This window comes from Balearica regulorum, chromosome 29 (assembly GCF_011004875.1).
Source record: "Balearica regulorum gibbericeps isolate bBalReg1 chromosome 29, bBalReg1.pri, whole genome shotgun sequence".
Lineage (NCBI taxonomy): Eukaryota > Metazoa > Chordata > Aves > Gruiformes > Gruidae > Balearica > Balearica regulorum.
The window spans coordinates 1,094,324-1,116,261 of record NC_046212.1 but is presented as its reverse complement, the minus strand read 5'-3'; the positions used below and the strand labels follow the sequence as shown (position 1 = coordinate 1,116,261).

Here is a 21,938-nt window from a genome sequence, read left to right as displayed (position 1 = left end):
AGCTGCCGGCCGCCCTGGCCCGACTCAGCGGAGCTCCTGCCCCGATACCGAGCGGCTCCGCCAGCCCGGAGCGGCAACGCGGCTGGGCGACAGGCACGGCGGAGGGAAGGGGTCGCAGGGCAATGCCCACGTGTGTTGGCGCGATCGACGCCCCGGTACCAGCTACAGCCGGCCAGACCCTGCGGACCGGGGCAGCGACGCCAACGGCTCCCGCCAGGCTTCCCTCCGCGGCGGCTGGCCCCAAGCCATGGCGGCCTGGCGGGACGCTCGCCCCCCACCCCAACCTCCCTCCTGCCCGGCGTGGAGGCCGCGGGATGGATTTTGGCCGGGGGCAGCAGCAGCGTCCACGGGGAAGCTGCTGCTCGGGGTGTCCCGGTGGAGCAGGAGGGAGACCCGGGGCGGGGGCACGGCTGCCCTCCTGACGGCGAGGGGCCCTGGGCCGCGCTCCCGCAGATCCCGCAGGGCTATCGGCGGCCCGGCTCCCCCCCCTCCTCCGGCTCCGCGGGCCCCGGCGATGGCGGCCGGCGGCGGCGCTGCGGCCCGGCGGTGGCGGCCGCTCCCCGGGCGGTGGGCGGGCCCAAGCGCTCCCCGCCCCGCCAGCCGCCCGAGCGGAGCCGCCGCGGCCGGAGCCCGATGCCGGGAGCTGGGCGCTGAGGGCGGCCCCGAGATGGGGATTCTCAGCATCACGGACCAGGTACCGCCGCCGCGGCCGCCCGCCGCTCCCCCGCGCCGCGCCCGGCCGCGCCGCCACGCCAGCCCGGGGATGTGCGGCCTAGTGCGCGCCGCCGCCCGCCCGCCCGCCGGGCCCGGCTCGGCCCGGCTCGGCCCGGCCCGGCCGCCTCCCCAGGCCGCGGCCCCCGGCCCATCGCCGTGCGGGGCCGCCCGGGCCGCTCACACCTGCCGCTCGGGCCCGCCGGGCCTCCCGCGCCGCCCCGCCGCAGCCCCGGCCCGGCGCGGAGCTCGCCTCCCGCCGCGCTCCGCTCCGCTCTGCTCCACCCGCGGCCGCCGGGACCCGGGCTCGGCAGTCGGGCCCAGCGGGGGCGGGACCCCCGGCCCGGTAAGGGCAGGAGCCCGGGGACGGGACCCCCGGGCCGAGGAGGGGAGAATCCCCCCGCCCCGGCGAGCGCGGACCCACGGGAGGGAATCCCCGCCCCGGGACCCCCTGCCCCGGCGGGGGTGGGAGCCCGGGACGGGGCCGGAGCCCGGGTGCTGCGCCTCCCGCTGCCCCCCCATCGTGTCCCCATCGGGCTTTGGGGAGACCCCCGGGGTGCTGGGTGTCCCCATCGGGCTTTGGGATCACCCCGGGGGTGCAGGGTGCCTCCCACGCCAGGTTTCAAGGCAGCCCCCACCCCGGTGCCGCCGGCGCATGGCCCTCATCGTGCTCCCCGCCTGCCCGTCGCGGGGTCTCGCCCGGGACCCCCATCCCTGAGCAGCCTTGTCGCCGTCCCCCGGCCAGGACCACCCGCCCCAGCACGGACGCTGCCACTCCTGCCCCGGCGTCCTCAGGCTCGATGTCTGTACCCCATCACCAGAGCCATCACCCCAGCATCGCTGTGGCTCGGACGCTCTTCCCCTGCATTTTACATAAACAGCCGTGATCCACCTCGATTTTGGAGATCGGGGCCGCTGGCCCCTTGAAACCAAATATTGACGCCTGCCCCTCGCCCCCCGCTCCTGCGGTATCGTTCATATAGCGAGCGCTTAAAGCCCAGCAGAGTGGGTGAAGGAGGGGAGGGGTGAGGATGAGGGATTGATCTGTGATTTAAATAGAACTTTTTTTTTTTTTTTTTTTTTGGTAACCAAAACATTTAGCTTTCCCTGTGAATGGTGGGTGGGTGTGTCAGACCCAGCACTGCTGCAAACCGCGCGCCACTGAAGACTGCTCAGGGCATAATTATCGTCTGCGATTCTTTCCCTTTTTTGTTTTTTTTGGGGGGTTTGGGTTTTTTTTTTAAAAAGCTTTTTTTTTTTTAATGTCTAACAAGTGATGCTGAGTCTGCTGCATTCCAGGGCAATGACTCACGTGTTCCCTCTGACCTGGGATGTGTTCCCCGTGTTTAACTGCTTTTACTTTGATGGTAGGGCGAGCAGATGAGCGTGAGGTTGGCTGGGCAGCAGGGACCAGAAGGGATTGCCTCGTAAACGAAGCTCTGTCGCTCCTCCGAGAGGTCAAGATAAGCGGGGCTCGCCGGTTTTGACCATTAGATCCAGCCTTAGGCGTGGGGGCAGAACTGGAGGGGGTGCGCCGGGGCTGCCGCAGCTTGCTTGGGGCCGCAGCACCCTGGACTTGCCGTGCAAAAAGCAGCAGAGGCTCGGACGGCCGGAGCGGGGAAGTATCGGGTTTGGCAGCGGTCGGGGGGTGCTGGGCACTGAACGGACCTAGAGCACTATGGCCTCTGCCCCAAAGAACCTGCTGCGAGAAAACAGCATTTCCGTGCCTGTGAAACACGAAATGGGGTGCGGGTTCTCGGGCGATGCCCGGAGGTTGGGCAGCACCCAACTCACCAACCTGCCCCACCGCACAAACGGCTCCAGCAGCTCAGGCCGTCGGTTCTGCAGCCGGTGGCACCAGCTGGCTCGGTCACCTGGGCTCGGGCTCTGCTCCTGGTTTTTACCGAGGTCTGCTAGGTAACTTCTGTGAGATGTGGGCAGCAGGAAACAGGAGGAGCTCCAGGCTGGGCTTTGCCAGGCTGGGCTTTGCCAGGCTCTTTGCATCATCAGAGCCAACGTAGCGTCGTAGGTGTTTCTCAAAAGGCAGGGGAGCAGCAGTGAGTGCACAGCCTTCTGCAGGAGAGCAGGAGGCATCACCTAGTTGTGCCTTGGGAAACCTAAATCGCTGTCTGCAAAGATCTGTGTGGTACCAGGAGGCGTCAGCCGGCTCGGAGGGAGGATCTTCTGGCTGCGGCTAAAGCTGTGGACGGCGGGAGCTGGACCCGCCTTCCCGTGGTCGGGCGCTACACGTGGAGAGCTAAGCCGTGCCATGGGCACGCTGCTGGAGGCTCTGCGGGTCGGCTGCCGGGCCGAGATCAGCGCTGCTCCTTGCGCTCGGGAAGCAGGGAGGCTTTTCCAATGGTTCCGTGGTCTGTTCACCACCAAATAACCAAGAAAACTACCTTTGCTGGCTTGAAAATCAGTCCCTGGTGCTGGTTGAGCCGTGGATGCGAGGAAGCTGCTGGGCGCTGCCGGTGGGCCGAGCTCTGGCAGCCGCAGGTGCGGGGGGTCGTTCGTGGAGCGAGGTCCTGGCTGAATCAGGCTGGCGTGAAGTCTCTGATGTGCCGTGAGGCTGCCGGTTCCCCTCCCTCCCTGTGGTGCCACCTTCATGACTTGATTCTCGTTTCCTTTGTAGCCTCCTCTGGTCCAAGCCATCTTCAACCGCGATGTAGAGGAGGTGCGGTCATTGCTGAATCAGAAGGAGAACATTAATGTATTGGTGAGTGCTGCCCGGCCGTGCTCGCTCCCTTTCCTCCCCCCAGCTCTCCCGGTTTCCTTCCCAACAGTGCAGTTCTCGAGCAGAGGCTCAGCGGGTCAGATGTGGGTGCCATCAAGATGGGGGGGGCGGCTCTTTTGGGCAAGGATGGTCAGAGCTGGGGTTTTGAAACAGATTTCTGGATTCTGCTCCCGGCTCGGCTGCCATTTGCCATCCAGCTTTGTCCCGTTGCCTCGCTCTTGCCATCTGTAGAATGGGTGCGTGGAAGACCAGGACTCCTGCCCCTCCTAAAGCTCTCGGCCGCGCAGAGCATCGCTGAGAGGCTGCGGGAGGGTGAGAGGGCTTTTCACGGGGGCTCGGCTTCGCTGCCTTGCCAGTTTACCTTTTGCTCCTTTGGGATGGTGACCCAAAATAGTTTGGTGTGAACGCGGCAGGCCTGCCTCGTGATAAGGTTGTTCCCCAAAGGGAAAGGAGGATTTGAGCCGCTCAGCAAAGCCGAGCTCACCGCACAAGTGTTAGGAGGGGTTTCCACTGCCCTCGTCTCAAGCCTGACGGCAGATGGTTTTGGCACTCGTTCCAGGGAGGCCGGGAGAGGCGGCCGCTGTTCGGACACATCCCTTGGGGTCCCCGAGCGGCCAGGCTGGCTCCTGGGGGAGCAGCCCTCGGTCGCGCCGGGCTGGTGGTGATGAGCGAGGTCTGTCCTCGTGTGGGGACCAGGCGAAACCTGCCTGTGTGCGTTCCCGTCTGACTTGTCTGCGTGCATTCCCTCGGTCTGCTTTACGAGCTTCCCGCTACCGAATCGGTGGCAGATGCACAGATAGGAAACGCAGGCTGGCGGGTTGGCCGGCTCGGAACGCACCGGCCCAGGTCCGTCTGACATGGTGGCACAGTCGGACTGGTGCCGGGTCAGCAGTTCCTGCGCTCTCAGCCCGAAAGCTGGGCTAAGTTGTGAGCTCTGGGCGAGAGCAGCCTGTTCTGGTTCACCGTCTCCTCTGTGCTGTGGCATTAACCGGGGCTCTGATCCATGCTGCTCCCAGCTGTGCTGCAGGCAGCTGCCAGCATTTTGCCTCGCTCCCGCTTGTTTCGCCGAGCGCTCCATCAGGGCATTCGCCCGACCCAGCCTGCGGAGCCGGGACCAGCACACACCCCCATCCTTGTGGTGTTAAACCCTGAGGTCAAGGGCGGGCGCGGCGGACGCTGGCCGGCGTCCCGGGAAGGTGAGGGCAGCCCCGCGCTGGTGCCCGTGTGCCAGCAGGATGAACAATTCGATTGTATCGAAGCTTGTTACACAGGGATAGTGCGGGCATTTTTTTCCATGACTGGTTCGGTTGGGGACCCGACAGCTCTGCGTCCTCTCTTGTCGGGAGAGAGGGTTGGGATTGTTTTGCTGAGCTCTTGCGCAGCTGCTGAAGGAATAAAACCACGATTGTTAACACTTAATTTCGGTTTTGTGTGCAGGTTTAGAAATGTTGTTGCTTGTGCAGTGACCTGCCAGCTGGGTTTCACTTTCACATCCTCCTGCCTGGTTGTGCCAGCACAAGTTGTTACCAAAAAAACAAAAACGAAACCGACACCATTTTCCAAACAGTTTTTATCCTAATGAAAAGCAATTTTTTTTTTTTTTTTCCCCCTCAAACACAAAATCTGGGGCTTGAAAGGAGTGGTGCTCGTCTGGCTTTCTACTTGTTTGCTTCATGCCTTTAATACATGGCATGTTCCCCGAGGAAACCCTGAACCAAATGCCTGAGGCAGAGGTTACCCAGGGCCCGGCCCTGAGTAAACAGAAGTGAAAGGTATTTTTTTCTTCGGCTAATCCAATCTAAGATCAGAGAGGGGCTTCTGCACCTTCCTGGCCTTCAGCAGCCGGCAGCTCTGAGCCTGGTTTTGGAGCTGTCTATAATTCTGAGTGGTTTTTATTATTGGCTGAGAGAATAAAAGCGTGCAGAATGGGACAGCCTGTGCACCGTCAGAGCGCGGCCAAGCTTTCATCTCGGATCGCCGAGTGCTTTGCAGACATTCATTAAGTCCCGCAGCACCGGAGCCAGGTTGAGTCGGTCTCCAGGGAGTCAGCGGGGGGTGTGTGAAATGAGTGGCCGGAGCTCTCGCAGCCTCCCCATCTCGTGCTGGGGTTCTGGCCCAGGTACCCTCTGCTCTGCTGCCAGCTGCACCCCAGCACCCACGGAGCTCTCACAGGGCCACGCACCCGCAGCACCGCGGGAGCGTGCTGGGTTTAAGCAGTTTTCTCCCTGTCCCACGTCCCACGATGCTGCACCGTGCTTACGGGCTGTGTTGGGGCAGAGTGGAGTGGCAGAGGAACTGTGCTGTGAGAGATCTCCCTGCCCTCAAAGCTCACAGACAGTTCTTGTTTCTTACATCCCTGCTCAGGACCAAGAAAGACGAACGCCGCTGCATGCTGCTGCCTACATAGGAGATGTTGCAATCCTGGAGCTCCTAATACTGTCAGGTAAGGGCTGAGGCTCAGGGCGCTCGGCTCGTGTGCTGGCGCTGCCTTTAAGGCATCGTTCCCATCTCCTCTGGCCTGAGGGGTGCAGAGCAATAGTTTTTGGTCACCCTCCAAGCAACCGTGTGCTCATGCTTAAGCCAGTGGGGTTGCAGCCAGGGGAAGATTAGGAAATGTTGCCATAATCCTAAGAGGTTTGTTCAGACAGAAAAGCGTCTTGAAACTGAAATAGCAGAGGTGGAAACCAAGCCAGGAGGCGGATGTGTGCAAGGTGTTAGAGGAAGTTCTGGAGGAGGGCGCGGTGGGGGTGCACACCTCGGAGACACCTTGAACAGCAGGATGCTCAGGGGAGCAGAGTTTCACTTCCTCATAGAGAGGGGTCAGCTAAAACCCATGGGATTTTCCTCAGTTTTGGCTTGTGTTACTTGGCGAAAAGCTGCCCTTCGTTTCCCTTCAGAGACGCTCAGCCCTGAGCTCGGGTCCTGTGCCCGTGCGGTGCAGAGAGCGGAGTCTCCTCGTCTGCTGTTCATCAGCGCAGCGTCCCAGGGCGCCCTGGGCTTGGCAGCTGCTTGCAGGTGGTGTGGGGGAAACCCCGAGGCTGGCATGGTCTGACCTGACCCTGACAAGGAGAGAAATCCTTTGCTGAGGGCTTGTTGAACAGGACTGGGGATGCTCTGCTCCATCTGTGGAGCATGGGATGCCCTCACGTGTCCTGTGTTGATTTTTTCATGCCTGCGTGTTGAATACTCAACAGCAAAGAAAGGCAGGGGCTTCAGGGGTCGTGGGACCAAAGTGCCTGGCACAAATCTGGAGCCGGGATGGCAGTAATCTGTCATCTTTCCTTTCTAATACGGAGATGCAGCCCACAGCGACCGCAGCTCCCAACGTGAAATGCTCTGCTTTTTTGTCTCAAGTGGCCTTGTTTTAAAGTAAGGAGCAGAACTGCTTGCTGGGTCTCTGCTGTGTTTTTCTGGCTCGGTGGGGAAACTGGTGCTCCGGGAGATGTAGCCTCTCCAGTCTGCGCCTTGCCGCGTCCTTCGCAGCACAGCATAGTCCCCCAGGGAACGTACCTTGTTCCTCTCACAGTTCACAGGGCCTGTCTCACCTGAAGCTCAGTGCAAGGTCCCCTCTTGCAGCAGAACTCGCCCTCTTGCCTCAGAGGTGGTCACAGACCTACCTGGGGACTCTGGAGCGGGGCAGCCGGTCACCTCTTTGTCCCCTTGACCCCTCCTTCTGTTCTTCCTCAGGTGCTAACGTTAACGCGAAGGACACTGTTTGGCTCACCCCGTTACACCGCGCTGCAGCTTCTCGTAACGAGGTAGGTTCCCTTTGGCTCTGTCTGCTCCTTGCGTGGGGGTGGTGGATGCCGATGGGAGGAGGGGACCGTGCTTCTCCTCCTCTTTTCCATCTTGCCTGGTTTTGGCTGAGATGAGTGGTCTCATTAGAGCGGAGAGGGGACAAACGCATAATTCAGAGGCTGAAAATGAGAGCTGGAAAAAAAATCCCCTCGGTTCCTTTCCCTCTGTCCTTCAGGAGTTAGCACACGGGTTTTCCCCACAACATCTTCCTCCCGCCTTTCCCCCTTCCACGGGGCTTTGTCTAATCCAGCTTTACATTTCTTTGAGGGATGATGGGGCTCTCACCCTTTCTCTAGGAAGCTGATTCCAACAGATCTTGTCAAAAAGATTTCCCGACGTTTAACTTTTGTGGGCTTAACTTCATCCCACTTAACTTTGTCCTGTTTTGAGTTGCTGGAGAGTGAGAAACTCTGTGGTCGTGTCGGTTGGAGCCGGGGGATCCGAAGCCCTGACTCCGACGTGCAGGACAAGTTACCACACATCGACTGGTTGCGTGAATTCTCTTAATCGACAGCAGACACGGGATGAAACACATTAGCGTAAACCTCTAGTGAAGGCGTTTGCTATGAACATGTGTGGACAGTTACTGTGGGTCGCTAAAATACGAGAGCTCGGCAAGCCGAGGCTGTTTTGCTGCTTGTCTGTGAATTTGAGCGCGCTCATTTGCTTCTCTGCCTTGGCTCAGATGTGCTGGAGAGTCACCTCCCTCGTTCTGTTCTTCCCCGGGATGCTTGGCACAGGGCTCTGACAGTGCCCTGCGTGCCCAGCTCCTGAGAGGAGCCTTCCCGAAATGCCTGGGTGCTTCATGGCTCTTCCTGCCTGGAGCCCGCTCTCTAGGGTCGCTGGGTTTATTTACTGCCCGGACGATTCTTGTGCTTCTGGGAGAAAAGAGCAGAGCCGTGAGCTGTGGGGCTGGGATCGTTGGAAGTGCTGCCCCGATGCTGCGTGGAAGCAGACAGCCTGCAAACCGTAGCAAGGAAAATGTCGGGTCGCAGCAAACAGCCTCTACCAGCAAAAGGGGGAAATAATTATCAAATATAGGTCAGTGGGTCACATTTGTCATCCCCCGGGCGCTTCGCACCTCGTGAGTCATGGATGAACACTCACTCGCAGTTAAATCACGTGCCTGGGAGGTTTTTCTTTGGTGCCGGTACCCCTGGTGCAGCCGCGATTCACAGCTGCATTTGGGTGGGCTGAGCCCGGCTCATTCAGGTCCCACACACCAAACTCCAGCCTGGAAGGAGCTGGAGCAGCCCGGGTGACGGCCGGGGGATTTGTGTAGGGAAGATTCCTTCTCCATGCTCATTCTTGGGAGTCTCTCACACTGTCTTTACCTCTCTCACCCTTTTTCTGTGATAACATCCTGACACAGGGACAGGAAAGCAAACTAGGGAGAAGCCGTACTTGTGAGCATGCGGAGCGGCTTCAGCTCAGCTGCGCAAGGGCAGCTCCGGCTGTCAGGGCTGTAGGCTAGTGTGGGTCTACGCAGCCCTGTGGGTGCTGAAAGCACAAGGTGGACCGAGCTGCAGCTTCCCCCACGTGGCTGGAGGGCTTCTGCGGGCTCCAGCAGCTTGGGTGAGCTCTGCTTTCCTCTGCTCCTGCTAGAAGGCACTTCACCTCCTCCTGAAGCACTCGGCAGATGTCAATGCCCGCGACAAGTACTGGCAAACGCCTCTGCACGTCGCCGCTGCCAACCGGGCCACCAAATGCGTGGAGGCCATCATCCCCCTGCTGAGCACTGTCAACGTCGCAGACCGCACGGGCCGCACGGCGCTGCACCACGCCGTGCACAGCGGCCACCTTGAGGTACGGTATGCCAGGCGGGTTCAGGCGCAGGGGGTCCCACGTGCGTCCCCCTTCCCAGGTCTGGGCTTCGCGGGTGGCGAAGGCACCTCTGCCTGCCTGAGGCAGGAGGAATGGCAGCCTTGCCTCTCTCACCACTTCTCCCCGTCTAGATGGTGAACCTGCTGTTGAACAAAGGGGCCAGCCTGAGCACTTGCGACAAGAAGGACCGCCAGCCCATCCACTGGGCAGCGTTTCTAGGTAGGTTTTCCCCACGGGCATCGGTCCAGTTTCTTCTCCCACGTTGTTTGCTGCCTATGGATTCACCTTTCGGGGTGGTGAGGCTCCCCAGAGGCTGCTGTCCCCAGGTCTGTGTTTTCTGGGTTCCCCTGGCTCTTACCGCTGTCTCTTGGTCAGGGCATTTGGAAGTTCTGAAGCTGCTGGTGGCCCGGGGAGCTGACGTGATGTGTAAGGACAAAAAAGGCTACACCCTGCTGCACACCGCGGCAGCCAGCGGCCAGATCGAAGTCGTGCGTCACCTGCTGAGGCTGGGAGTCGAGGTAAGACCCCCGCTGCCGCGAGCAGGGTGGGCTCGGGTGCGGGCCAGTCTGGAGGCAGGGGCAGGAGAGGGCGCTGGGTGGTGGCAGCAGCAGCCTGGCCAGTTCTCGGCTGCCTGCCTGCCTTCCTGAAGCCCGAAATCCTCCGGGGTTTGTTGCGCCCACAGATTGATGAACCAAATTCCTTCGGAAACACTGCACTTCACATTGCCTGTTACATGGGCCAAGATGCCGTGGCCAACGAGCTGGTCAATTACGGCGCCAACGTCAATCAGCCTAACGAGAAGGGCTTCACCCCTCTGCACTTTGCTGCCGTCTCCACCAATGGGGCCCTGTGCCTAGAGCTCCTCGTGAACAACGGGGCCGATGTCAACTTTCAGGTCTGGCACTGAGGGGTTGAGCTCAGGGATGGGGAGAGCTGGGAGCCAGGGGGGGAGCTCGGGGAGGGTGGTTGGAAGCCTGATGCGACGTGGCTTCTGCTCTCCACAGAGTAAGGAAGGGAAGAGCCCTTTGCACATGGCTGCCATTCACGGACGGTTCACGCGTTCACAGATCCTCATTCAGAATGGTGAGTGGCTTCTTCCTCGGGCCCTGGGTTAGCCCAGCCTTTTCTTCTGCTTCTCAGCACCTGCCTCCAGCATCTCCCTGCGTGTTTGCTCGGAGGGTTTAAGAGCTCTACAATTATCACTCAAATTCCCTTCTGTGCTCTTGGGGCTGTTGCCGGTGGCCCTGTGCTGCTCAGGGGTGGCAGGGAGCGTGCGTGCCCTCAAGGGCAGCGAAGTGAAAACCAGGGGACTGAAATTCCAGCCAGGTCAGAGCTGCTGCGGCCAAAGAACATTCCCACTGCCACGTCCAGCCTGAAAGACAATATTGATGTAAGAGGGCTGCAGGCTTGGCAGATGCCCCAGGGGTTCAGCTGGAGAGCTCCGGGGCTGAATGCATCCCTTCCTGGGGGAAGAGGGGAGATCTAATCCCCCAGGCTTGCAGGGTAGAAGTGGGCTCTCAGCTCAGAGAGCAGTTTACAGTTCTCCTTCTGCACAATGCTGAACGCACTCGAGTTACTAGCTGTGTCCCTGAGATGGGGCCGTGGCCGTAGGAACAGCTGGGACTGCTCGGGACCCGCTGGCAAAGCACTTGGCTTTTCCTTTCTAGGCAGTGAGATTGACTGTGCTGACAAATACGGCAATACCCCCCTCCACGTTGCTGCTAGATATGGCCACGAGCTGCTAATTAGTACTTTGATGACGAATGGTGCTGACACTGCAAGGTAAGGAGGGACTCTTCCTCCCTTTCCCTGCCCTGGGCTGGAGGATGCAGAAATGATCCTCCTTGACTCCCTTCTTGTCTCCTGCCAGGCGTGGGATCCACGACATGTTCCCTCTGCACTTAGCTGTTCTCTTTGGATTTTCAGACTGTTGTCGTAAGCTACTTTCCTCAGGTGAGTGGCTTGGCCGCCCCTCCTGTGGCAGGGGGCACTCGGGGGACCCTCGAGCTTCCCCCTGACTTCCTGCCCCTCCTGCCACCCAGGTCAGTTGTACAGTATCGTCTCCTCGCTGAGCAACGAGCACGTGCTGTCTGCAGGCTTCGATATCAACACCCCTGACAACCTCGGGAGGACTTGCCTCCACGCTGCTGCTTCTGGAGGGTGAGCCGTGCACGGAGCGCTGGTCCCACGCTGCACGCAGGAAGGCTGCTGCCTGCCCCCAGCCCAAACTGTAACCCTCCTCTCCCCCCGTGAGCTACAGCACGGGCAGCCAGTGCAGCACTTTGGTCAGGACTGGGAGTCGGACCCGTGGGTGCTGCTCCCGGCTCTGGGAGAGAGCAGAGACCTGTGTTTAGAGCAGGAATGAAAATGCCCCTTTTGGCCCCGTTCTGCCGCTGACTCTGTGACTCATCCTGGTCACTCCCCTCCATGGCTGTTTGCGCTTCTTTAAAATGGGGCTAAAATGGCTGGGGGTTCGCGAAGGGCTCGCAAGCTGATGCCTGAAAAGCAGTAGGGATTTAGTTGGCTGTGTAAATGCCTCGTGTTGTTTGCCAGGGGGTTTGATTTCACATGGTGTTGAGAGTGAACGAGGCTGGAGCAATACGGCAGAGGTGTAGAGTCCCATCAAGGACCTCGTTTCTATTATGTCTGTGCGATGCTCAAGAGCCAGCCGTGGAGCCGTCCTTCGGCATCGCAGCGCTGCTACCCTGCCTGAGCGGCAGGAACAAAGCACTGACGCAGGAGCCAGAAATCCTAGGTCTTTTTTGTAGCATAAAATCTAGTGCGTCAGCTGCACTAATGCTGCGGCTAATGTCTCTCTATAATTGCCTGGTTGTTTGAGAGCTTCACGCGGTGCAGGATAGTGCTGGTAAGGCAGGAAGCATGAAGGGTTATTTCACTGGAGAGCAGGAGAGAGCTTTGTGTATGCAGCATCCAGCCATGGCTGTGGCTCTTGTGCTGCCCAATGACAGACTGAATTGAGCTTCAGCACGTCCAGGCTGTGCGGGCGAGAAGCGTAGCTGCCTTGTCTGCAACTAGGAGGGGTTTGCATTGCTGCCGTGGTCTCTTCCGATCTGCGTCTAACTCATCTCCTCACCTCCTGTAGGAACGTTGAATGTCTTAATTTGCTGTTGAGCAGCGGTGCTGACTTGAGGAGGAGAGATAAGTTTGGAAGGTAAGTGCGCTGTGGGCCTTGCAAGGGAGCGAGGGTGATTCCTGCAGCCCTAAAACAGCTGGAGCGCTCCGAGCCTGGGTTTGGGTTGGGACATTCCAAAGACCTTTGCTGCATTTGGTGTCTAAAGCTGCTTCCTTCACCCCCCCCGTCACCCCAAGCTCTGGCTCTTCAGGAGGAGCTGCTGACCCAAACCCTTGAGGCAGAGCAGGGTGCTGCTCGGCAGCGGGGGGGTGCCTGGCTCCCCGGGCCCTGCCTTGCTGCCAGGCGAGTTTCTCCGTCTGTACAGGCAGCGCTGCTAAGACTCCTTCTCCTTCCCCCCTTCCCAGGACTCCACTGCACTACGCAGCTGCCAATGGCAGCTATCAGTGTACGGTGACACTGGTCACGGCAGGAGCCAGTATTAACGAGGCTGACTGTAAAGGCTGTACCCCCTTACACTATGCTGCTGCTTCGGACACGTACAGGCGGTGAGTGTCTCGGGGATGCGCGTTCCTCGCTGCTGGGGCTGGAGACGATGGCACGCTGCTGGGCAGTGACGCTCCGCGCTTCCCTGGCTGCCTCCCTGCAGCTGGTGCTCCGTGGTTTGCGAAGAGGGGAGCGCTTGGACGAGCGTGCGGGTAGGAGGGGGTAATCAGCAAACTGATGCAGGTCTCTGCCCTTTCAGAGCAGAGACTCATTCAGGAAACAGCCATGACACTGATGAGGAGCCACTGAAGGAGTCCAGGCTGAAGGAGGCATTCTTGTGAGTCCGTGCCACAGCCCTCTCCGGCAGTTGTTTGTTGTTTACCCCTTCCGGGACCCCTGCCTGCAGGCGCTAGAAATACCTGGCTTCTGCTTACGCCAAACAAGCGGTGATGCCTTGAGGGAAACATCTGCCGATTTGATTCTCGAGGCAAACCTGGGCATCGCTTCCAGCAGGCTTTGCATGCGCTCCGTGTCTTGGGGGGATTAGTACAGCATCTGCTCTGGGATCAGAGCCGGGGGGCCCTGCAGAGCTCTGCCTCTCCAATCTCCCCTGTCTCTTCATCTCCCCTTTCTCTTGCTCATTGCAGTTGTTTAGAGTTCTTGCTGGATAATGGTGCTGATCCATCCCTCCGGGACAAGCAGGGATATACCGCTGTCCACTACGCAGCTGCGTACGGCAACAGGCAGAACCTCGAGCTGGTGAGTGAGCCGGAGAGCCCACCCCTGTGCCAGGAGAGGGGGGAATTCCCCCCTCAGGAACATGTCAAGCCCTGTGGTGTGCAGGTGCATGTGGTGTGGGCGCTACGGTGTCAGGGTTTGCCCAGGAGGAAGAGACATGGATGTGATTAAAAACCATGGGGACTCCTGGGGAGCCGTCATGCTGGGAATGCCATGGAGGAAAGACCTGGGCCTGAGAGAAAGGAGCTTTGTTACCTGGCACAGGGGGACGTATGGATGTCTTGCTTAAAACCCTGGCAATAGAGCAAGGTTGGGCTTTTAAAAGAAAGCCTGGAGACCTGTCCCAAGGAAGAGCTCTCGCAGTATGGAAAATGCCTTCTACCTGTCTGAAATGGCTGTGTTGTAGCAGGGTAAGCTCGCAGCCCTGTGGGCACAGGAAATCATATGAACAGTGAGGTGCCTTCTGGATGGCAGGGACTTGATGTGACTGTCCCAAAGACAGGTTAAGGAAGGTCCCGTCCTGAAATTTAGATCATTCTGAAGCAGATGAGCTGGTTTTCTAACCCCTCTGCATCCAGCCGGTACACAGGGTGTCTGTTGAAGCATCTGCGAGTCCAGGATCTGTTATGGTTTTGTGTTGTTGCTGTTGCAGCTCCTGGAAATGTCTTTTAACTGCCTGGAGGATGTGGAAAGCACCATTCCAGTCAGCCCTTTGCACTTAGCTGTAAGTACGGCTGGCCCAACCCCAGGGTTGCGGAGGGCGCTTGGCTCCATGCAGGATTCGTTCCGAGTCCTAGAGAGGTGCCCACTCCCGGGCAGCGTGGGCTGGGTCCCTGCAGCACTCGGTGCTGAGCGGGGCAAAGTAGGAAAGGCGCCGGGGAGCAGTTAGACCACAGGCCGTCGGTCAAAGCCCCTTTGATTTACGTGTTAAACTCCTTGCTCTCTCCAGGGCTTTCGGGTTGCTGCTGTTTGGAGCCGCTTCCCTTGTCTGAGTGTGGGCAGCGGGAGGGGGCGAGGGCTTTGCATGGGACCGGGGTGCAAACGAAAGACGATGGCCAGAGAGGAGAGCTCGTCTGGCTGGAGAGACCCAGGGAGCAGGATTTGTCCTGGGCGGGGGGGACACACAGCAGCCTCTCCGGGCACCGCTTTGAAGTGTGCTGCTCTGTCCCCAGGCCTATAATGGTCACTGTGAAGCCCTAAAGACACTTGCCGAAACCCTCGTGAACCTCGACGTGCGGGACCACAAGGGGCGGACAGCGCTGTACCTCGCGACGGAGAGAGGCTCCACGGAGTGCGTGGAGGTGCTCACCAGCCACGGCGCGTCCGCTCTGGTGAAGGAGAGGAAGAGGAAGTGGACCCCTCTCCACGCTGCAGGTGACGGAGCGCAGACGGGGCTGGGGGACAGCGAGGGAGCGTGTCCGGAGCCCTTCCAGCCGTCGGTGCTGAACCAGGGCTGCTGGTTCACCTGGCTGCCGTTGGGGGAGAGGGCAGGGGCTGTAGTTTGGGATGATGGAGCCAGGATGCGGCCAGTGCAGCCTGCTGGAACGTGCCAGCAGAAGCTGAGGGTCTAAGTGGCTCAGCAGCGGGTGGGAGAGAAGACACCCGCAGCTTCTGCACACACGTGTCTTCAGCTCAGCCTGTGCACGTGCTAATCAGTCCTGTAGCCTAGCAACCACATAACGAATTTGTCCAGCCACGTGTGCCTGGCTGCTGAACACGAGCCCTTTCCTTTGGTTTGCGGCAGCGGCTGGAAGGAGGGGACACGTTTGTGTGTGTGTTTGTGTGTGACTCCTCCTTTCTTCCTGCGTTGTCTCCAGCTGCCAACGGGAACACTGATTCCCTGCACCTCCTGATAGACAGCGGGGAGCGGGCAGACATCACCGACGTCATGGACATCCACGGCCAGTGAGTTTGTCTGGATGTTTCTCTTGGGATCTGCACCGGGTCAGGCCCCTCGCAGGGTGGCTGGGGCAGGGGAGAGAGGACAGTGCTTGAACGCAGCCGGTTTCCAAGCCCTGCTGCCTGTTCCCCCCCCGGCAGAACCCCACTGATGCTGGCGATCATGAATGGCCACGTTGACTGTGTCCACCTCCTCCTGGAGAAGGGATCCACAGCCGATGCGGCGGACAAGAGGGGAAGGACTGCCCTGCACCGAGGGGTGAGTGCGAGCCTGGAGCCCCACAGCTTCCGCTCGTCCTGCTTGTCCTCTTGCGCAGAGGCTGCTTGGAGGGCGAGCAGGTGGTTTCTTTATCATCGTTTCGGTTGGGAAAGACAACTGGAAGATCATCAAGTCCAACCGTTAACCTTGCACTGCCAAGTCCAACCACTAAACCATGTCCCTTGTCACTAGGGTCCTCAGTGAAAGAGCCCATGTTCCTTTCCTGAAACGCAATATTTGAGAAGGACGCTGTGGAAGAAGGGGGTAGTTCTGTTGTTAAAGGATTGGAGGGTGAGAGCTGACCTCCTGGTCCTCTTTTCCTGGCCACAGGCTGTGACGGGCTGTGAGGACTGCCTGGCTGCCCTGCTGGACCACGATGCCTTCGTCCTGTGTCGGGATTTCAAAGGCCGCACCCCGATCCACTTTGCGTCGGCGTGCGGGCACTTAGAAATCCTGAGGACCCTGCTGCAGGCAGCCCTCTCTACTGACCCTCTGGACTCTGTGGTGGACTACAGCGGTTACTCACCGATGCACTGGGCTTCTTACAGTGGTAAGGACCTGGCCAGGACTCCGCTCCAGCTGCTGATGGTGGGGAGGGAGCCAGGAAGACCCAGGTTGTCCTGCTGTCCCCCACTGCTTTGGGAGCCGTCAGCTCAGCAGTGGGTTCAGCCTGGTGGGAAGGACAGCACAGACCTGGGAGGGCAGCAGGGAGTTTTTCTGCCCCTGCCAAGCTGCTTAAAAAAGGAATGAAATATGAAAACAGCTATTGTAGAACAGCTGAGGCTGCTCCCTCCAGGACTGCTGGATTTATAGGATTACTTGGCCGTCGCCCTGGCTGCAGGGAGCGGTGGGACTGGTACGGCAACAGGAAGGGATGTCTCAGCGTTTCACAGGGAAGCTAGCAATGTAGCTGTGGAGTCCTTCAGGAGACAGTGCGGAATTAGAGACCTCCTGAAGTGCAGCAGCTTGGCTGCCAGAGAGGAAATAAAACCTCTGCCTCTGCGCTGGGGAACGGGTTTGTTTGGGCCCTTTGGTGCCGCAGGTCTTGTGCAGCCTCTGGGGCCTCGGGCTCTTGGGACGTGGGGAGAGGCAGAGGGACCTTCCGTCCCTTCTCGTCCCGTTGCAGGTGAGGAGCCGCAGGCTGGGTGCTGATGTATTTCTGTCCCTCTCTCCTCACAGGGCATGAAGATTGTCTTGAATTGTTACTTGAACACAATCCGTTTGCATACCTAGAAGGAAACCCCTTTACTCCATTGCACTGTGCAGTGTAAGTGGCGTCTGGGACCTGCCCTGGGCTCTTCCCAGCCGGGTGACGTGGGAGAGGGGACTCTGGGTGGAGGAGCCCACACCCTGCCCTTCTTGCCAAGGGCTCTTTCCTGGGCGGCGGCAGCTCCTCAGGGTGGTACCTGCTCATCCCAGCTCCCTTGTGGCATCTCCACGCTTCCCACGAGGCTCCGGAGATGGGCTCTGGTGGGAAAAGGGTTCCACGTTGTCCCAAGCCTTTGTCCTCAGAGGTGTCTGGGGCAGCGTGAGCGTGATCCCTGGGGTCCCGCTGGGCGCAGAGAGGTTTGCGGCGGCTGATGTGATTCCTTGGCCCGGCAGCCGGGAGAGGAAGGAGTGTGCTGCCCTGGGCAGCTGCGGAGGGGTGAGGAAGGTGGAGACGTTGCCACATGCTGCCTGGGGTGGGCCTGGTGCGTCCTTGGGACCCGTAGCAGCAGAGGGATGGGCAAGGCTCTTGTCTGGCGTGGTGCTGTGCTTCCTTGAGTAATACCAAGAAGGGAGAAAGGGTGTTTTACCCTAAACAACTCCAGACCAGCTGCTGTTTGTGTCCGAGCCCTGGGAACCTGCTGCTCACTCCCACCGCAGACGTGCTAATGCTGCTTGGTCTTGTTCTAACTTTCCTTCTCGTCCCCGCTGCAGAATTAACAACCAGGACGGCACTGCTGAAATGCTGGTGGAAGCATTAGGTGCCAAGATTGTTAATAGCAGAGATGCCAAAGGAAGGTGAGCGCAGACTCGTCCCTCTCTTGTCACCCGCTCCCCGGTGCCGCTGGGTGGTGGCTGTGCCTCCTGCCGTGGTTTCCACATGAATTCCCGTGGCACAGAGGGACTCCGAGGTCCCCAGACGTGTGTCTGCAGGCCTGGGCAGTCGTGCGGGGGTGGGTGCTGTGCCCTCCTCTTTACCCGCTTTCTCTTCTTCCCAGGACACCCCTTCACGCTGCTGCCTTTGCAGACAACATCCATGGTTTACAGCTGCTTCTGCGCCACCAAGCTGAGGTGGACATGACTGACAAGCTGGGGAGGACTCCCCTCATGATGGCTTCTGAGAACGGGCACACTGCAGCAGTCGGTACGTGGCTGGCAGCCGCTTTCCCCGGCATGGGGTGCGAGTCTCCCTCTGCCTCCTTCGTCAGCGGCTCCCGTGGGGCCGTGTCCCTCTCCTCGGAGGCACGCAGGGACAGCTGCCCCTCTCCTCTGTCCCCTCAGCGCGTGGCCACTGCCCCGCATTGCCGGGCTCTGTGCCGCTGCTTCTCAACAGCAGCTGTACCCTCCTCGTTTCAGAGTTCCTGCTGTACCAAGCAAAAGCAAATATAACTCTGCTGGATGTCAACAAGAACACAGCTCTTCACCTGGCCTGCAGCAAGGTAGGGAGCCGGCCGCTCGCAGCCGGGATTGCACCTTAATGAGAGGGGTTGTTGCCTACTCCTGCCCTGCCAGAGCAGAGGTGAGGGCCCTGGGCTTGCTCTGCCTGCCTGCTTACCTGTCCTGACCTGCACAGACGCTCCCGATTCAGTTTTGAGCAACTTGGGTTATAGCACAGACCCGTCCGTGTTTTTCCTGGGGAGCTCGGTGTGCTTCCTGGGACGTGGTGGGAGCAGGAGGCTTGTGATCCGTGTGCCCGCGTGGAGGAGGAGATGGTGCAGAGGAGACGGACGGGACAGCAGCTTGTCCCCTCTGCCACCCCTGCCTCCCTGCTTGTGCTCTATAAAGAGTCTGGTCTCCTTTCCAGGGTCATGAAAAGTGTGCCTTGTTGATCCTGGGAGAAACCCAAGACCTTGGCCTTATCAATGCAAGTAACAGTGCTCTGCAGATGTGAGTATTTGGACAGCTGGGGGGGAAAACAGGGCTTGGCTGGGTGGGGGTGATGCATCGGCGAAAGGGCGGCGGTAGGAGCTCCGGTCTCGCTTGGCGCAAGGTGTTAAAGGCTCCGGGTTAACGCCGCCTTTCCCTCTCCCCCCAGGCCACTCCACATCGCAGCTCGGAACGGGCTGGCCTCCGTCGTCCAGGCCCTGCTCAGCAGAGGTGCCACCGTGCTGGCTGTGGATGAAGAAGGTGCGTGTTCCTCGTGGGCGCCCGGGGGGGGGGTCGGCGTGATGTCCCCAGGGGACGGGGCCTGTCTGGGGAGGCGCTCAGCCAGGATCGGAAGGATTTCCGCATCCCTTCCGTGGCTGAGCAGCACGAGCTCGTGGCATCGCAGGAACGGCCTGGGTGAGGACATTTAGCATCCTGCGATCCTCTGTAAAAGCATCTCTGGGTCCCGCAGGTGTTCGGAGAATGTCTTTTACCCCCGAGCAGCTTCTGGTGGCTCTCTGGCTCTGCTGCCATCGCAGCAGGCACAAAACCAGCCCCGCCTGGGCCAGCCACGAGCTGTCCACTTGCTTGCAAGTTGGCAGAGACTGGTTGTTGTGACCAGAAGCTTTTTTCCCCAGCAGAGTTCTTGCTCTACTGGAATACCTTTAAATTATGAAAAATATCATTGCGTCTGCCATGCTGTCAGGGCTTCCGAGGCTTTTTATTTGTCTCCTGCTGATCCTGGCACGCTTCAAAGCGGTTGCTGCAATTGCAGGGATTGCCGGTGCCCAGAAACGGGGTCTTTTGAGATAAAGACAAATAGATGTCCTGGTCCCTCAATTTTGGGGTGAAAACCGCCCCAGTCAAAGCGTTCCCTGGCGAAGGCGCCCGCCCAGGGTGTTTCTAACCCCTCGGCTTCGTTCTAGGTCATACCCCAGCCTTGGCATGTGCCCCCAACAAGGACGTCGCCGACTGCCTGGCACTTATCCTCTCCACCATGAAGCCTTTCCCACCTAAAGACGCCATCAGCTCTTTCAGCTTCAACCTCCTCAAGAACTGCGGCATTGCAGCCAAAACCACCGCCTGCGGGGCCCTGCCCAACGGCAGCACCTGCCCCTACAGCAAGGACCGGCACAATGCCATCGGCTTGGACGGCTGTTACTCGGAGTAGCTTAAACTATGGGTGACCTAATATCTTATTATATTTATTTAGAAATTCTATAAATATAGGGCACTTTAAAGGAGAACAAGACTGGGCAGGCCTTCTAGCGTGGCCGGAATAGGCCAAGAGTTCAGAGCTTTCTCTTCTCGCTGGGTTGCCGGAGCAGTGCCAAAGCTGTTAATTGGTTTAACGAGCAGCTGGCAGCGCTGTTCCCGTCCCCTGCCCCTCCTCGATCCTCTCCCTGTCGGCACATGGTCGCGCCGCTCCGACGGCAGGGCAGGACCGGGCGCCGCGGGGTTAGGGCTTCACCCGGCCGAGACGAGGCAGGTGCCACCGTCCCCTGGCCCGCAGACGGGAAGGGCGTTTGTCCCCCAGCTTTTGGGGTGGATTGACATTGTTTGCGGCATTTCCCGGTGCCCCGCGCCAGCCTCCCGCCCTGCCTCGCCTCCGGGACGCCCCCGGGGCTGCCCTGAGCCCTCGCTCCGGCCGGCCGGGACGGGGAAGCCTGAACTCTTGGTGGGATGGGGGGGTGGGGGTCTCTGGGAATTGACTGGTCGTGCAAGCGCCGGGGTGGGTGTTAGCTCCTGGCCAAGTGCCACTGTAACTGCTCCTCTCTCGCAATCACTTTTTTCCTCACGCTCATCCTTCGATTCCAATACAAACACTTGAATCAAGATCTACTGTACCTGGGACACTAAAATATCCTTTTGGCAGCTGTCATTTATATGCAAAAACGGGTGCTGCTGCCCAACCCCGCGGTCGGCTGGCTGCGGATGCACTGCTGGAGCCTCCCTCCCCACACCAGGCACTTTAGGGATTCTGTTGGTTGGTTGGTTGTTTTTTTTTTCTTGGCAAAATGTCGGATCCTAAGAAACAATTCTTTTTTGAATTTTCGTTCTCTGTTTTGCATGGCCGTTTCCATGCAAGAGTCAGTGTTGCTTTTTTTTTTAAAAAAAGAAAGAAAAAAGTTATTTATAAAGAGACGAGCATTTACCTTTAAAAAAACAACAAAAACCATAAAAAAATATTCTGAAAGTTTTAGCCTTTTAATAAGGAAAAAAAATGCACTTCGAAGTCCTTATTCACAACCCTAAGTAAGTCTGTGTTTATTTTTCTAATGCAGCATCTTGGCAGGTTTATTAGCGTGCGTGTATGTGGGATCATTGTTTTTTTTGTTTTGGGTTTTCTTTTTTTAATTTTAGAAATCATATTTATGATGCAGGTTTGAAGCATTCGAGAATGTTGCACTGTTTTTTTTTTCCGTTGGTTGGGTTTTTTTGGTTTGGTTTTTTTTTTTTCCTTCCGAATTACTGTAACAGTATCATGTGCAAACAAACAACACTCTTTCTCCATATCACGAGTCTGTTCAAAGCCAAAGACTGGGATGCAGAGAACGAGAACGGGCTGACAGGGCAACAAGCATTTCGGGAACCATCTTCTCCCCCGACCTCCTTTCCCTCCTCAGCCTTGCCAAAAGTGGGGAGCGCGGGGCTGGGGGCGTCCCAGCAGGATCCCTCCGGGATGGGATCCCTCTTCTCCCGCTGCGTCCTCGCTGGCTGCTCATCTCCGCTTTGCCGGCAAGACTGCGATGGGACCGCACGAGCCTTGCGCTGCGGCTCTTCCGCCCGGCGTTTCAGAGAGAAAAAACATTTCTGTAACCAAAACAAGGTAGTAACGTCTTTTTTTTTTTTTTTTTTTTGTGTCTTTTTCTTAATTTTTTAAATAGTTTCTAAATGAAGGTGGCTCCTGTTAGGGCGGTGTTTGTCAGGTTTAGGTTGTGGTGTGGAGCGGGCGCTGGAGCCAGCCGTTCCCGGGGGAGGCTCCCAGCGGGGAGGGTCCCGTCGCACTGTTTCTTTCTTTTACCAAAGCCAAACTCTTAGAACCAAATATGAAGTTTCAGTCTTGGCCTTTGGGTGATAAGCACATATTCTTCACGTTTCACGTAGGAGTTTTTTCCCAGAGGGGAGCGGGCTCGGGGACCTCCTCTCGCTCTCGCTCGGCACCAGCTCGCCTCCGGAGCTCGGTCTCCGCATCCCGTTGCCGACCCGCACTTTGTTCAGCAAAGCACTCGAGAAATTTCCCCCCCCCGGCGAGATCTCGGAGCAGGAGCGCGGCGGTCAGCCTGGTCCCCGGAGGGCTCGTTCCCCGGTGGGCTGGGCTC

At 58.9% G+C, this 21,938-nt stretch overlaps 1 protein-coding gene across 2 annotated transcripts; it reads left to right on the top strand.

The window, feature by feature from the left end:
* Window positions 1–560: 560 nt before the first annotated feature.
* Window positions 561–21,441, top strand: ANKRD52 (ankyrin repeat domain 52). 2 transcript variants are annotated; one of them, XM_075737819.1, is made up of 28 exons: window positions 561–694; window positions 3,347–3,430; window positions 5,813–5,891; window positions 7,136–7,206; window positions 8,852–9,052; window positions 9,202–9,289; window positions 9,446–9,588; window positions 9,753–9,965; window positions 10,075–10,153; window positions 10,738–10,852; window positions 10,941–11,023; window positions 11,113–11,230; window positions 12,174–12,242; window positions 12,569–12,709; window positions 12,907–12,984; window positions 13,295–13,406; window positions 14,038–14,109; window positions 14,558–14,759; window positions 15,203–15,290; window positions 15,426–15,543; window positions 15,874–16,093; window positions 16,723–16,810; window positions 17,464–17,547; window positions 17,748–17,893; window positions 18,106–18,188; window positions 18,554–18,636; window positions 18,785–18,876; window positions 19,542–21,441. In XM_075737819.1, the coding sequence occupies exons 1-28, from the start codon at window positions 668–670 to the stop codon at window positions 19,784–19,786; spliced, it is 3,222 nt and encodes a 1,073-aa protein (XP_075593934.1). In that variant the 5' UTR covers window positions 561–667; the 3' UTR covers window positions 19,787–21,441. The 2 variants fall into 2 exon arrangements, with proteins under 2 accessions (XP_075593934.1, XP_075593936.1); XM_075737821.1 differs by lacking the exon at window positions 12,907–12,984.
* The last annotated feature ends 497 nt before the right edge of the window (window positions 21,442–21,938 follow it).

What these genes read in the sequence shown, in the direction of transcription:
- ANKRD52 (XM_075737819.1), top strand. Translation starts at nt 668, where the DNA reads ATGGGGATTCTCAGCATCACGGACCAG. An exon ending in TGCACAGCGGCCACCTTGAG is followed by an intron (nt 9,053 to 9,201) that starts GTACGGTATGCC and finishes CTCCCCGTCTAG; the next exon opens with ATGGTGAACCTGCTGTTGAA. An exon ending in TGCTGAGGCTGGGAGTCGAG is followed by an intron (nt 9,589 to 9,752) that starts GTAAGACCCCCG and finishes TTGCGCCCACAG; the next exon opens with ATTGATGAACCAAATTCCTT.